At 52.4% G+C, this 15535-nt stretch overlaps 7 protein-coding genes across 7 annotated transcripts; 4 read left to right on the top strand and 3 right to left on the bottom strand.

Moving 5' to 3' along the window:
* Positions 1-265: 265 nt before the first annotated feature.
* TERG_11852 (uncharacterized protein) lies at positions 266-685 on the top strand (the record flags this gene model as incomplete). The annotated part of the gene is made up of 1 exon (XM_047750900.1): positions 266-685. The coding sequence occupies one exon, from the start codon at positions 266-268 to the stop codon at positions 683-685; it is 420 nt and encodes a 139-aa protein (XP_047605672.1).
* A 1-nt stretch (position 686) lies between these two features.
* Positions 687-2769, top strand: TERG_02493 (uncharacterized protein; the record flags this gene model as incomplete). Its single annotated transcript, XM_003237733.1, has 2 exons — positions 687-862; positions 921-2769. 2 exons carry the CDS (start codon positions 687-689, stop codon positions 2767-2769), a joined length of 2025 nt encoding a protein of 674 aa, XP_003237781.1.
* Positions 2770-3760: 991 nt separating this feature from the next.
* On the bottom strand, positions 3761-4480 carry TERG_02492 (ubiquitin-conjugating enzyme E2-16 kDa; the record flags this gene model as incomplete). Its single annotated transcript, XM_003237732.1, has 4 exons — positions 3761-3903; positions 3966-4179; positions 4246-4291; positions 4437-4480. 4 exons carry the CDS (start codon positions 4478-4480, stop codon positions 3761-3763), a joined length of 447 nt encoding a protein of 148 aa, XP_003237780.1.
* A 699-nt stretch (positions 4481-5179) lies between these two features.
* On the bottom strand, positions 5180-6397 carry TERG_02491 (uncharacterized protein; the record flags this gene model as incomplete). Its single annotated transcript, XM_047747924.1, has 1 exon — positions 5180-6397. One exon carries the CDS (start codon positions 6395-6397, stop codon positions 5180-5182), a length of 1218 nt encoding a protein of 405 aa, XP_047603893.1.
* A 1246-nt stretch (positions 6398-7643) lies between these two features.
* Positions 7644-10152, top strand: TERG_02489 (uncharacterized protein; the record flags this gene model as incomplete). The annotated part of the gene is made up of 2 exons (XM_003237729.2): positions 7644-8663; positions 8721-10152. The coding sequence occupies exons 1-2, from the start codon at positions 8614-8616 to the stop codon at positions 10150-10152; spliced, it is 1482 nt and encodes a 493-aa protein (XP_003237777.1). The 5' UTR covers positions 7644-8613.
* A 535-nt stretch (positions 10153-10687) lies between these two features.
* TERG_02488 (uncharacterized protein) lies at positions 10688-12590 on the top strand (the record flags this gene model as incomplete). The annotated part of the gene is made up of 2 exons (XM_003237728.1): positions 10688-10997; positions 11113-12590. 2 exons carry the CDS (start codon positions 10688-10690, stop codon positions 12588-12590), a joined length of 1788 nt encoding a protein of 595 aa, XP_003237776.1.
* Positions 12591-13414: 824 nt separating this feature from the next.
* Positions 13415-15518, bottom strand: TERG_02487 (uncharacterized protein; the record flags this gene model as incomplete). Its single annotated transcript, XM_003237727.2, has 9 exons — positions 13415-13690; positions 13757-14296; positions 14347-14840; positions 14887-14910; positions 14978-15040; positions 15092-15191; positions 15243-15312; positions 15362-15388; positions 15448-15518. 9 exons carry the CDS (start codon positions 15516-15518, stop codon positions 13415-13417), a joined length of 1665 nt encoding a protein of 554 aa, XP_003237775.2.
* Positions 15519-15535: the final 17 nt, after the last annotated feature.

Here is a 15535-nt window from a genome sequence, read left to right as displayed (position 1 = left end):
TACATACGTGTATCCGCCAGACACCGCTCGATTGGTCCACGGAACACTCCCCTTGCCCTCTTTGAAGGGATGGGATGGGATGCCTCGTCGATGCTAATGCGAACGGAGGAATTGCTGGCCAGAGCCCCTTTTTTTTTTTTCTTTCACTTGAGTTACGGCTGGGTACTCACGCTTATGCGATGCCTCACCTCACGCCTTTCTCGGCCCCTGGATGACTTTCGATGCGTGGACCCAGAGGCAGGCACTGCATTGCACTTCTTTTTTGATGCTCAACTTATTGATATACACTCTCTGCATGAGTGAGTGGATTGGTGGGCTTCCGTCCGCTTGCTTGCTGGCCTCTTCTTTTTGCTTCCTTTTTCTTGCATCCGGAGAAGAATTGGTTGATATATTTAATACTTCCGACGTGGTCGAAGTATTATATTGCTCTCCTTGTCTCTTTGTCTCCTGCTTTCTTGCTCTACTATATATCCTGCGTATATACGGGTGTATATACGGCTGCAAACAGAACAGTTTCTCCCCTTTCTGTTTGCTGTCTGTTCTTGTCTTGCTTATAATCCCTCTATCCCTCGTTCGAAACTCGTTGTCCCACCAGGCATTCGTTTGCTCGGTCATACATATATCAACCATTCCCTCCGAGAAACTCACTCCACACTCCCTATACTCAACGCTGGTCATAATCTAAAATGCCCGTCTCCCACCTTACTCTCACTGTCTCGAATCTGCCTACCTCCACCTCCTTCTTCCTATCATGTCTCCAGCCATTGGGATACTGCTTCATGGGCCGCCATGAGAACAGCGTCGGATTCGGTACCGAGCCTGGCAAGCCTGCTGATTTCTGGATTGCAGAGGAGAGACCTGGGTAGGACTTAACTGAATCATACCAACCAATTGATATACAAAATACTAACTGCCAGTAGAGTCCCTGTTGGAGCTGCACATATTGCCTTTCCGGCTCCATCCCGAGATGCAGTCAGTGCATTCTTCATTGCCGCTCTCAAGGCCGGCGGCAAGATCCACGGCGAGCCGTGCGTGCGAGACGCCGAACGGAACTACTTCAGCGCAGCCGTGATCGACTTTGACGGCAACAGCATCGAGGCTGTCCACCGCAACGACGCCCCCAGCGTTGCCCCCAGCCGCAAGGGCAGCGTCGTCAACGACAAGGCCCTCACCGTCGTCGACAATGGCTCCGTGGTCTCGAAACATTCTACCAAGTCAAGGGCCATGACCGTTGCCCCCGCAAAGTCCGAGGTCAGCTTTGCCAAATCCAGAGCCATGACAGTTGCTGCTCCTGCAAAGTCAGAAGTCAGCTCTGCCTCGACTGCAAAGAAGATGTCTTCAAAGTCCGTCATGGCTCCCGCGCCCCAGCAACCACAGCCCCCACGCCAACAGCTATCCAGACAGGAGACCACCAGCACGACCACGACCAATGTCCACTACATCGTCACCAAGGAAAAGAGCGGTGACAACTTGTCCGGCGCAAAGGCGGTGGTGGGGACTCTCCTCGGCGCCGCTGCTGGAGCTGCTCTTGCATACGCCATGGTCAAGGGAGACTCGCAGAGCCAGCATGAAACCATCACACCAGTCACCACCACCCGCTACATCGAAGCTGCGCCCCAATCCAGCCCCTCGGTCTCTGGCGGGAGCAATACTGGCTACCGAGGCATCGAAGCCAGCCAGCAACAGGGCCAGCTCGAAGACGGGTATGCTCGCAGCGCCGCCTCCAAGAACCCCTGGGCCAGCACCGTGTTCGAGGGCCTAGAACAAACCAGCCGCATCCTCGAGCAAGCCAAGAGCTTCACCGGCGGTGCTGCTGCTGCCGGTTTCTTGCCAGGAACCCCTGGATCGACCTCTGGCTCTGAACGCCGCCCATCAGACGGGAGCATGTACAGCGGCGCCTCAGGGGATCTCGAGATCCGAGCCATCGAGGGCGTGCCCGGCGGCGTTGCTGACGACAGCAGATCCTCCTACTCTCGCACATACCCTCACTACCAGCCCAGCCCGAGCTTCGTCAGCAGCTTCCACGACCATCCTGACCGAGACCGCGGCGATGCCGGCAGCGCCTGTAGCTCCGGCAGCTGTGGCTCGCAGCGCCGCCATAGTCAGCAGCAGCACTATGCGAAGAGCGTAGCCTCCAGCCAGGCATCGGGTTCGACCATCAAGGCCAAATCCACCAAGGCCAAGTCAAGCTACTCCAGCCACTCGAAGCATAGCAGTAAGAACGATCGAGACCGCTGCATGCGCACCATTGAGGAAGACTACGGCTACGACTTCGAGCCCAGCGTGCATTCGTCCGTCCACTCGGCTCGCAACATCCCCTTGCCCGCCGGCTCGACCACGACCGTCTCCAAGCTGTCCATCCGCTCCAAACACTCGCATACCAGCAGCAGTCATAGCAAACATTCCCATCATGAGTACGATCGTGAGCACGACCGTGACCGTGACCGCCGCTCATCAGCTTCGTCTAGTCACCGCTCTTCCTCGCATGCTCATCAGATCCCGCTCCCGCCTAGTGTAGCGGGTGGTAGTGCGTTGTACCTGGAGGACATCGACGCAGGCTCACACGTCACTCCGCGGCCCATCTTCGAGACCGCCTCGACTTCATCCAAGAAGTCCAAGCATAAGCGGTCCAAGTCGAGCAGTCGGTCAAGCCAGTCGGGCCATTCGAGCAGTGGACGCAGCAAGTTTGACGATCCGGTGCTGCCGAGTGATAGCGTGAGCCAGGTCGGCAGCTGTGTATCGAAGAAGAGCAGTAGGAGCAGAAGGTAGTTGAAATACCTTTCCCTCCTCCGTTGCAATGCATGCATATTCAAGGTGTCGGAGTAGGAGTATCGAGTATCGCCGTGGTGGGCTGGGATGGGAGGCGATGGGGGAGTTATTTCCTTTCTGTTTCTCTTTTCATTTTACATATACATCCCATACATATTTGAGGGAGTTTCTGTTGTTTCATATATGTTTGTGTTTCGTTATACTGATTTAGATTGTCTACTATGGTGTACTATGATCGAGTACTTTCAGCATGGCCAGCGAAATTATAAGAAAGATTAATGAGACTACGGCATTTAATAACCCGAGAAGAAGACATAAGACGTAGCAAGCGTTAATATTTCTTGGTTGGCATGGGCAGACGTAACATAGCATAACTGACGTAGCATGATTGCACCGATGAAAGGGGGGAAGGGGGGTTATGTAGGGGGATAGGGGGACAAGAGAAGGAAGATCTGACGCCCACAAGGCTTGTATTCCAGGCAAAGAGCAAGAAGGGTGTGGTTGGAGACATAAGGTAAGAAAGACGGAACAGAGAAAAAGTAGAGGGATAGTTTTGCAGTTTGATTTCGTAGCAGACAAAAAAGTTATTGCATGCTTCGACGATGGTTGAACCAAACGACATATGGAAGAACAATATACGAATAATCGCCTCCTGTTCCGTTCCCGTCACTGTCACACCACTGCACCGCAACGTCTCAAAGCTAATAGTAAGCAGAAGTAGGCAGTAAAGTAGAATAGGGCGAACTCCTCGGTTAAACCATGCTTCAATCCATGTAAACGATCAACGCCTTATTTTCTCGCACGAGTTTACAACAAAGAAAGGGAAGAGAAAAAGGTGTGTGTGTATGGCTCAAAGTGGATGGTTGCGCGTGGAGGGCAGGGTTGGTAGGTAGGTTTTGGTACTCAGGTAGTCCGTTGGTTGTATTGTATTGTGGAAAAGAAAAGATGAAGAACAGCCCCCTAGTCATAGCATCATAGGGAGTCAAGGGTATCAACCAATAGCATGTTTGCGTGTCCACTCGGCGGCGATTCTCTCATATTCTCCGTCCTTCTTCTTGTACAGATGAGCTATCTCTGGAACGAGCGGGTCGTCTGGGTTGGGGTCTGTGAGCATCGAGCAGATCGAGAGAAGGACTAGCAGAGGTTAGCATCCAAGCAAAACAAAGAGTGAAAAAAGGAAAAAGGCTAAGGCTAACCCTTTGATATGGTGAGAGCGGGACTCCACTGGTCTCTCAGGATGTCGAGGCAGATGCTGCCGTTTGAGTTGATATTTGGGTGGTACACAGGCGTGGTGAAGTTGACCTTTGGTGGCTTGAAAGGGTAGTCTGTTGGGAAATGTATGGCGAGGAAGAAGACACCGCCAGCGTAGGGACTGCCCTCGGGCCCCATGATCGTAGCTTGCCAGTGAAACTGCCATATGTTAGCTTCTCGGCGTTATATAGTCCGTAAGCTGCATAACAGAGCGGGGGTGCGTACCAGATCGTCTCCTATGGGACCAGCAGAGCAAGAAGAGGGGGGATCACTATATCAGAACAGTCAGAGGCAGTTTATAAAGTGTCGTATGCCGTGTATATCTGTGTAGAAGCCGGGTAGTCTCCTGCTAGACGCCGGACTCCACGGGGCTGGGGAAAGCAAGGAAGCGGATGGGGGGTAAAGGAGTGGCTGACCGTCCCAAGTCTGTGAGTTCCTTGTTGATGCGCTTGAGGGCCATGACGGCTGTATGAACGCGGAGTGTCTGATGGGAGAGGAGAGAGCGAGACCTGGAGTGGTCGTGGTCGTGGTCGTGTGCGTTCCGGCGGTGGTGAGTTTTTTCTCTTCGGTGGCTATGGCGGGGTTGGGTGTTAGCTGGTTCCGGGACATGCGTTGTTTTCCCCCTTCGTGCAGCCAGGCAGAGGACGAACGAAGGGAGAGGGAGAGGGAACAGCAGCCTGGCAGCGAGGCCGACAGCAAGGGGAGGGTCTCTTGTACCTGCGGGAGGAGCCTCGTCTATCGTGAAGGTGAGTTCGTCGTCGCTGTTGATGTTTTTTTGCTGGTGAAGAAAAGAAGAAGAAGAAGAAAAAGCGAGAAAAAGCGAAGAAAAGGCGAAAGCTGACTAAGAGCTGACTAATAGATAAGATAAGACGAGGACAGAGAAGAGGAATAGGGGGAACAGTAGGGGGTAGACGATAGGGGTAGATGATGATAGAAGAGAAGAGAGATGTAGAGAGTATGATGTGGTAGACGGTTGGTAGAAGATGGTGGATGGTGGAGGGTGAAGTGGTAGAGTGTTGTCTATGTATATGGATATGTGTGTATGAGTATGAGTATATGGATATGGATATGATGGACTATAGGGTCTACAGATGTACTATACAAAAGCCTGGACGCCGGTGATGGCCCGTCCAAGGATCAGACCTGGATAGTCAGTAGGTTAGCATGTATGATAGTAAATATAGAGTAATATAGAGTGATATAAAGACTTACTGTGGATATCACTCTGGCCTTCGTAGGTCTGGGTAACGAACAGGTTGGCTACATGTCTGCCAATATGATACTCGTCACTCGCAGCGTTGCCGCCAAAGATCTCCTGCAGCGTCCGCGAGCCAGCCAGGGCCCGGTCACAGTTCTGCCGCTTGATCATGGATATCATCTCCGGCACAGCCTTGCCCTCGTCCTTCAGCCGGGCCACCTGCACCGCCGCCAGCGTCCCGTACGCCGCATCCGTAGCTGCGTCCGCCAGCTTCTTCTGCACAAGCTGGTACTTGGCCAGCGGGTTGCCCTTGAACTGCTTCCTCTCCAGCGCATACTCTCGTGCTCGGCTGATACAATCCTCCAACGCCCCCATCGTGCCAAACGCGATGCCCAGCCTGGCGCTGTTCAGACAGGTAAACGGTCCCACCAGGCCCGTTACTTCAGGAAACATATTAGTTTCTGGCACAGGACAGTTATCCATCTGGATCATGCCCGTGATCGAAGCTCGTAGGGCAGTCTTGTTCTTGATAGCAGGCGTCCTGAGCGTTCCCTCGGGGCACTGGTCTCGCTCAACCACAAACCCGCGTATCTTGCCGTCGAGTTTGGCCCAGACCAAAAAGGCGTCTGAGATGGGCGAGTTGGTGATCCACGTCTTGGTGCCGGAGAGACTGTAGAACCCTTTCTTGGTAGGGTGAGGTCTGGCAACGGTCTCCATGCTGCCTGGGTCAGAGCCGTGGTTGGGCTCGGTCAGGCCGAAGCAGCCTAGCAGTTTACCCTGGGCCAGCTGCGGGAGCAGTCTCTGCTTCAGCTCCTCGGATCCAAACTCGTGGATGCCCGTCATGATCAGGCTGGACTGCACGGACATGCCGCTGCGGAAGCCCGAGTCGACTCGCTCGACTTCCTTGGTGATCAGGCCCGAGGCCACCGTCGACACGCCCGCGCAGCCGTAGCCCTGGATCGTGGCGCCCAGCAGGCCCAGAGAGCCCATCTCGCGCAGAATCTCCGGGTCGTAGGCTTCATTTCGATATGCCTCTATATATTTCATTAGTATAATACAGCTGTTGCTGCCAGTTAAAGGGAACACACCTAGGACTCTCGGGGCCAGCTGCTCCTGACAGTACCGTCTTGGCCGTGTCCTGGATAGCCAGCTCGTCTGCCGTGTAGAGACTCTCTGCATCCAGCGGATCTGTTCACTTGAAGCTCGCTGCTGAGTGTGCGCTGCGTCGGCCTGCGGTGTCTGCTGGCCGTCTCGCGGCTCCCAGCGCAGCCCTCAGTGTGCCTCTTCTCAGCGCAGCGTTCATCTTGCAGCCTGTACCCCGTACTCAATGTCAATTAAAGATCAATACAGCCAGCTAGAGCTCAATTGAATGACATCCAGATGGCGGCAGAGAAGGAATCCCGGGTTTCGGCTCAAAAAGTCGCGCTTATTGTGGAGTTTTCGTGGTGTTTCGGGATTTTCGCTGCAGACCTCGGCAGTCGTTATTGACTATGAGACTCAGCAGTGTTATTGTCATTATTAGACGGTGATATCAGTATATTATGTGTTTTTGGTAGCTATTGATAGTTGTTGCTATAGCTGTTGATGCTATGAAGCTGTCCGAGGCGAGCTTCTATCTTACTGTCTAATATCATGCCTGCGGAATCTCCATAGCCTTATAACTACTTTGTATGCGTCCATTTGATCAAGATATATTGTTATATAGTATTATATCCTGCTGACTCCGTATCTGCTGCTATATTGACATTATAGAGTACCCTTCGAGGACTATGAGATGCCCCTGATAGCCGCATAGCTAGAGATGCAGGATTCCTAAGAGAAGCTTGATAGTACATCCAGGTGTGATTGGCAGAAAAGGCCGGACAGATGAGAATGACGGTATATCCAGGAATCCATATCCATTCTCGGTAGTGTTTGTTCATTCATGCTGAGCGGTGATCATCTTGCATAACTCACCTCGTCTATCAAAGTCATATGCGCCGTACGGAGTAGTCCAGAATACCATCAAGCTGGCAGCATCGAAACATCAAACACCAGCTGGTTTCCCAATAATATTCCGGCTTACCCACCCAGCTGGGGGCAGTGTAGCGTAGATAGGGCTGTAGCAGACCATAACTGGCACTTCGATCCGGCCAGCAGGACGACGCCCGGCCAGACGGACATTTGTCGGGACTTTTCTCTCCCTCTGGGGCACTTCCAGACGGGCCAATGGCATGGAAAGCGCTGAAGCATCTAGAATGATATCCGCATCCCGAGCTGGCCGCGTGAATTGCTAATCACGCAGACGCAGAAACATCGAACCAAGTATGACTATTCTTCATGTTTCTCGCATCCTCTCTCCGTCTGCGTCTCTCTCTGCGTCTCTCTCTCTCTCTCATCAAAGGACTTGACGGAGTTACTCAACGGTGGCACAGTGCCAGGAGAACTGCAGCCGTAACCGTAACCAGGGCCAAGAAGAGGCAGCCAGCCAGCCAGTGAGGATCCGCTGGCCCGCGTATTTACGTGTTTGTATCTCTCGTTCTCCCTCGACTGTCTGTCTCTCGCTGCGTCCTTTTTCCTTTTTGTCAAGGTTAAACGTCGCATGATGCAGGTCGGGCAGCGCGAGCAGGGCAGAGATCCCTGTCGATAGTCGGCGTGCTAGCGGTGCTGCCCATAGCCTATATGTGCCTATAGCCTCCTGTACATCCCCTGCAAGTCCCTGTAGAAGCCTTCGTGCCCGTCTCTATTGGCTGGCTGGGGGTTGGACGTTAATATGCGGCCCTGCACACGAATAGGGCGCCACATCTGCTGCAGCAAAAGAGAAGGTCGACGGTGATGCTGACCTCGACGGGTACGACTGAGCCTTTTCATCTATATCAAGCGCCGTCTGCTGTCTGTCTGCTGTCTGCCGTCCGCCTGGCTGTAGAATTGCCCTCTGTAGCTGTCTATCTCTCTGTCTGTCCGAAAGCTCCGTCGACTACAGGCACCCTTGCAGCGACCAACAGCCCCTTTCCGACCTGAAGAAAACCCCAGTCAGCATAAAATCTCTCCAGGCAGAGAAATACTCATCCGTCCTCGTCGTCATCTTCATCCTGCTTGTTTCCTGTCCTTCATCTCGCGGGTCAACGGCCAAGGACCAGCCTTTTCGACTGCTTAATATCAGACTGTTTTATTAAGAGCGAAAAAGAAAAACAACACAAAAAACAACCAACAACGCAAGACTTCATACAGAAGCAAATAAAAAGGACCATCGCCCGCTCCAAAGCTGCGTCTCTGCGTCTCTGCGTCTCTGCGTCTTTGCTGTCGAGATCAGTCCGTCCGCCGTACACGAGAGAGACCAGAAGTTGCATCTACAGCTCTCGTACATGCTCGCCGCCGCCACTCGCTGCTAAGAAACAAAGTCGCAGGCAGGCCTCATGGTTTCCGCGCGGGACACGCCTTACACCGTGACCAACTCGTTCAAGAGGTCGGTGAAGATCACTATTCTTTTCTGTTACTACTTATACTGACTGGCTGGCTGCAGAGGTCTACTCATGAAAACCTATGCGCGGCCGCTCCGGCGCGTGCTGTGCCCGGAGTCGCGTCCTGATCCAGCGCTGAAGAAACGGCGGATAACCAGCATGCCAGCAGACGAAAACACCGCCAGCATCACCATCAGCAGCAGCAGCGTCAGCAGCACTGCCGGCGAGAATGACGGGGACCGCCATCTCCAGCCGCCCCTGGTGGGCGACATGGGCAGCGAGAACAACCTCGTCTGTGCGATTCGCGAGTCTTCCGCTGCGATCCTGTCCAGTCCGTCGCGTCACACTTCCACGGCCGCCACGGTCTACTCAGAGGACATCCCAGAGCTGGACGACGACCTGTCGACGCCGCCCAGCTCGCCGCCGCCGCGGGAGCACGAGGCCGAGCAGGTGAAGCTGAAGCTCGCCCTGACGCCGCCCCCCGCCAGCACCCGCAAGCCAACCTTTAGTTTCCTGAAACGCAAGCGGTCTGCGAACGATACGCCGCTGACGGAGCTCGAGGTCAACGGGGGCAGTGCCAGCATGCGGTCGATGGATCCCCCGGCGAAGAAGAAGCAGACTCAGGCTGCATCGGAGTCAACACCAACTACCTCAACATCAACATCAACATCAACTACTACTACTACTACTACTAACACAGCGTCTGCGCCAGCAACAGCGTCCCGGCCGGCCCTGAAACAAACAACACTCGACCTTGCTGTAGCGGCCAGCACGGTACGCATAGAGTGCGACACATGTGGCATGCACTATATCCCCTCGTCAGAACTAGACCGCTCCATACACCGCAGATACCATGACCACAACTCGGCGTATTCAGGCGGCGTCGAGTTTGGCAAGTCGTTTGTCCGTGCAAATGCCTCGCGCTGGGTATACGAGGCCTCCCGCTTCGAGGAAGGATACGTCGTCATCGTGGACCGGAAGAGCTCGGCTGGATCGAAAAGACACGCCAAACGTGTGCTCGAGATAGCAAACCTCGACCTGGGCGCCGTCGACATCGATGACAGCGTCCTCTGGAGCAAGGTCGAGGCCAAACAGGGCGGCGAGGAAGTCGACCGGTTCAAGTTCTTCCTGCACATGAAGGGCAGCAGATGCGTTGGCCTCGCCCTGGCCGAACGCATCTGGGAAGCCCACGGCATCACCTCCAACCCGTCCAAGCTGATCCCAAAGCGCCCTTCAAGCCTCAGCTGCGCTCTCTCCCTCACCAAGGAAACATACCCCGTCCTCGTGGGCATATCTCGCATCTGGACGTGCCGGGGTTCTCGTCGGAAGGGCATAGCGCTCGACCTGCTCGACTGCGTGGTCAGCAACTACTTCTACGGCATGGAGATGGCCCGGACACAGGTTGCCTTCAGCCAGCCGACGGAGTGCGGCTCGGCCTTGATGAGGACCTTTTACGGAGACAACGACTGGAGAATCTACACTGGAAGCTGTTAAAGACGTATTCTACGTCGGAACCTGTTAACGTCTATCTGCAAATAAGGGGCTTTGGTGGATGGTGAAATTGTACTATTAGGCTCAACCCTAGGAGGGTCAGCTCGGCGGGGGATTACTTCTTCTACATCTATATCTTTCTTTTCTTATATTGTCATATTCATCAGTTATTTATTATGGAACTGGCGGTTTGGACGGACAACGGCTTTGCTCTGGACGGACGGATGGAGTTTCATTGCCATAGGGCTTCTTCGGTTTTATCTAGCTACTGAGATCTGCATGCGCTTAAGGATGGAAAATACGTCACTTAATCCGTCTCTACCTTCTTAATATCAGTATAGTCTTCCTATTAATAATATAGCCATGGTCGTTTCGTAGTCTTCGTAGTAGACGCTGGTACGCCGGGATGTGTGTGTAAATACTCCGTCGTTCTTCGCCCGCGCAAACCAACCAAGACAGCTAAACCAACTCTTCAGCTCCCAAACGCCGCGCATCGCACTCATGCCCACGCCCGCACCCGCCAGCGCCCTCATGTACGATGTCTGGATTAAATCCTTTCCGCCATAAGAAAGCCGTCTCTACTGCTGCTCCCGGAGCCGTTGCTGCGCCAGAAACAGCGTCTTCTTCGTCTTCGCAAACGGCCGCAAGTGACTCCGCATCCCTCCCCACGGCACAGCCAGGCAACAGACCTCGCGGCCAGGACAAACGGCAGACAGGGCAGGACGATGACGGCAGACGGCCTGGGCCCGCAGAGGAATGGCTTGCCGGCCTGGAGGTAGACGTTGCCAGGCAGAAACACGGCCAAACGCAGCAGCACTACGGCTTGTCCAGGCCGCTGTTTGAGAACAGTACGTCTACTCTATACTATGGCCTATATACCCGCTTTACCATGAAGATATACGGTGATATAGCTGTATATTGTACTGCTGAATGTCACTTTATCTCTAACATGCTGTATGACAGGTGAACTCCCCACTTCTCGTTCGGCTTCGAACCCAAAGACCGTTCGCATCGCTTCTCCCCCGGCAAAACAGATACCTTCACCCGGCAACAACGACATCAATGACGGCGAAGAAGGGTATTTTGGCTCTAACCTCTCTGAATATACGTCTGCTGGGTCAGTGGGGCGACAGATGTCGGGCCATCGCCCTTCAACGCCGGGTGTTCAGCCAGCCGAGGATCCGTTCAATGCTGCTATCGGTAGCTCCGGGAGCTCCGGCGAGGACGACGATGGTGACGAAGATGACGAGATAGAACGCCTGAATGCGCGGGGAAAAGACGGCCTGGGCCTCGGGCTAGGTCCCGTTGCTGATATGCCGTCTCTACGAAGGGTGTCGTACCACGGGGATCTGCGGAGCAAAGGACAGGAGCAGGATCATGCTGAAGCCGGAGCTACGAAGAAGAGAGCAACGATGGACGTCGATGCGTTTAAGAGGCTGCTACTCACGGGGGATACGGCTGGGAATACCAACGAGGGCAGAGATTTGTCTACTGCCGCCACTACCGCGCAAGAGAACCAGACCAAGCCTGCCGGTGAGAAGAAGCCGCAAAAGCCACCTCCGCCAAAGTCCCGGAGAGGAAAAGCCATATCCTCCTCCTCTCGCAGCTCAGAGTCGACTGAAAAGTCTACGGAAGCTACTGGCCCCGTTTCCCCCCAAGCAACAAGCCAGACCAAGTCACCCGCCTCTTCCATACATGGAGCTCAACCCCCTTCGCCCCCCGCTCGGCGTCAGGCAGCACAATCAGAGCCAGTTCCGCCTGCCCATACTCAGCATAAAAGACCTCCAACGCCTCCCATAACACGTCGGCACAGCCAGATGAAACGGAGCGGTACAAATACCTCAAGACTAGCCCTACCGCCCGGTTCTACCAAGCCTTTGAATAGATCTGCTTCCTTGAACAGTGCTACGCATCCCAAGACTCCTCCTCCTCCGCCATCTAGAAGGACCAGAACAGGCAGTACCACAGATCACGGATCAACCGCCTCGTCTATACACGACACTTCATCAGTTGATACCCCTATACAAAAAGCAGAATCAGAAACCTCCCCACCGCATAACCCACACCTTCAGGCCCCAAGCCATACATATACCCACATCCATCCGCCAACATCAACAGCAAGACCACAACCTCCCCCACCGCGCCGAACAGCCGGTTCAACCCACTCGTCTCATTCAACAGAAACAAATCACGCCTCATCCACCTCTACTTCCACTAGAAGGCCATCTTCAATATCAACGGAGACAGAAGACCATCCTATACCACCGCCTCCTCCGCCTCATCGCAAAACTAGTCGAGGCAGCAACCCGCCTGAACCAGACATTTCACCTCCATCAAACGCAAATGATATACTAGCCAATCTATCCCAGCTCCAGCACGACCTCGACGAGTTTCGCGGCCAGTATGGGGACCGTGACCGTGACCCAAGTACAAAGAAGTGAATTGTGCTGTGAACGGCTCATATATACATACATACCCCCATAGCTGGCCTGACCCAGTACCCCCTGCAATACCCTGATTATATAACACGCAGCATGCTTTGTTCTCTTAGCATTAGCGATGACGCGATGATATTTCCCTTTTCCATTTTTTAGTTTTGGCGGTGGCCAACTACTACAGTCCCAGTTCTCACGAACAATAATATCATGTTTATGATTGATTGCATTCGCCACTTATCAAAGGCACGTAGAAACATCACCCCAAACTTAAAACTTGAAGTTATTGTTGATGCCAGGCCTTGACTTGATGTCTACTAAATGGCTAAGAGCTCTACATGTCAGTGCGTTCTGACCGCTTCTCCAGTCTGGAGCTACCCCGTCCTCTTCCTATTGGCCTTCTCTGACATCTCATTCCATTTGCACCTCAAAGACAATGGATGTCAACCTAGAATGGATATAGATACATCATAGTATGAAGAAACCAGCTGCTAACTTGACAACCACCTTCTACCGTAGCCAAAGCCACTTCATTTACCAGGCAAAAAAGATAGTCTAGTATTCTCATTGTTATTGTTTGCATCTCAAAGACAAAGAAAAAGACGAAAACTAAAAGAAGGTTCGCCTCCCGCTGGTGAACTTTATTTAATGGGGAAATGCGGGATGACGTAATTGCACTGTTTTAGGGCTTTTCGAGCGTCTAAGTACTCTGTATGGATATACATATCAGATTTCGTTCAAAGTCAAGCTCGCACAATTTACGTCAAAAGGATACGTCCGACAGAGACTATTCACGAGATCTCAGTTAAGTCTGACTATGATATGCAAGATTAAAAATTCTCCTCTCCCCACACGAAATTGAAACCTGGCTCGGAGTACATGTTGCATTTCACATGCAGAACGCTGCCCAACGCCTTTGGTCCACAGAAAAATACTCCCGCCTCAGCTGGGGCATGAATCTTCCGGATTGACCGGAAAACCATGTCCCAGTTTGGTCGGCCAAAATTGGTGGGGGCACGGAGACCAGTGATGGCGTCTCGGTCAGCGTCGGCGTCATTGATCATAATATTCGTTGCATCATCAGATTGGATTTTGGCCGTGAGATACTGGAGGAAGGTTAGTAACTAACTAGCCGCCTGCATGATGAGGATTCACTGTAATGTAAAACATACCGTGTGGATCTCAATGTTACTATACCTGTCCTGGGCCTCTATGGCAAGCAGCAATGAGCTGAACCACTCAAAGGAGCCAAAATCTCGACAGACCCAGAAGAAGTACACTTTCTTCAACCGTGTCTTGTTCTGTCGCTGACTCATTCGATACCATATGCTCTTTAAAATGGAGGCGAACGGGGTAACGCCGATTCCAGCACCGACTAACACCGCTACTTCAAATTTAAACACGTCTTCAGATGCACTGCCGAATGGCCCGTCAATGAAAATGCGTGGCAGTATACAACGAAGTCTTGGGTCGACGTCTTGCTCACTTGTGTTGGCATTGACGCCTATCACTGTCGACTCACGCCTGTTACGTCGCTCGTAGGAAGGCTGTTCTTTCTCGTCAAAGTCACAGCCAACTGCTTTTGCCAGGTCCTTTGTGAAGTTGCCAACGCAGCGTATGTGTACGGATATATAATCCTCCTCAGGAGCACTAGTAAGGGTGAAGGGATGGTATTGCCATATTGATACTACTGGGCAGTTGATGAAGATATACTAAGTGATGGTAAGCATAGCAATTACTACAATAGAGATAGGCTACATACCTGGCCAGGTCTCATCTTTGTTTTCTCCTTTTGAAGCTGGATCTCAAAGACGTTGCTTGGATGCTGAATTACTTTGGTGATAACCGTCCTGTGTTTACCCCTAACTTCTCGCATGAGCCGCTCCAGCAGATACACAGAGCCTCCAAATATCCAGTAGAGATAGAACACGCCTGTTCCATCGCAAAAGGGGGGTAGGTCAGGTTTGATCATGCAAAATGCTCCATGGAAAGACCAGAATAGAAAAAAGATAATGAAGAGATGGTGGGTATTCCAGAATCGTTCATGGTTTGCTCTTCGTGGGCCTTCCAAAGACGTTAGTGCAATTGCCACCAAGGCTACTAGCATAATGTATCCGGTCCATCCAGGGCCCGTGGTGAAGTTAAGTTGGAGGAAGCCTTTGATTCCTAGGCCTTCGGAGCCTGCAATGCGAGCAAAGTTGACCCAGTGTGCAATGGTGTGTAGTAGTGAGAAGAACACGATTGACCATGCAGTTACTATGCCCGTTAGCTAGAGTAGTGGAGATGGGATGATCAAGCATACTTTGGTGGAATGCTATGCTCTTATCTATAGAAGAAATTAGTTAGTACATATTGTCCTTTTCAAGTCCAGACTATTAGGTACTGTAGCGTACCAAAGGGTATAACGCCATTCAAGGGTGTTTGTCTCAGAAGAGAAATAAGTGTGCGAGATACAGCTGTTCTCCGTTAGCACCATTGATAGACAGCCTCCTGAAGGGTAAACATACGAAATAAGATCACGGCAACATCAAAGTGCAGCACCAAAGCAGCAGCTCTCGCAACAGCGTAACTAGATCCAAGCAATCCTCTAGCTTTGCTAAGATTGTCCTATTCAATGTCAATAACCAAGTCATCCTTTCTTCCGGGAGAGTGCAATACCTTCAAGCTATAGTTAAGCATACCAACCACAAACAGAAGGACATGCACCAAAGCGAATATTGTAACGAATCTGAACTCGTCAGCAATACACAAGTATGTGCCGTATATGGAAGACTTACAATCTTCTCCACCCATCATTAACCATCCTGCAGTACCCACGTTAGCCAAAAATACATCATCATCCGGCCAGGTTGATAGTGCGTACCATCTATCAAATTTCTCCTTCATATTAAGACTCCTGGGTGGATCTCCGCTCATCTCACCGGACATCAACATCCTGGCTAACGGGGGAA

This window comes from Trichophyton rubrum (genome assembly GCF_000151425.1).
Source record: "Trichophyton rubrum CBS 118892 genomic scaffold supercont2.2, whole genome shotgun sequence".
NCBI lineage: Eukaryota > Fungi > Ascomycota > Eurotiomycetes > Onygenales > Arthrodermataceae > Trichophyton > Trichophyton rubrum.
The sequence above is the reverse complement of the archived record's forward strand: the minus strand, read 5'-3'. Positions and strand labels throughout refer to the sequence as shown.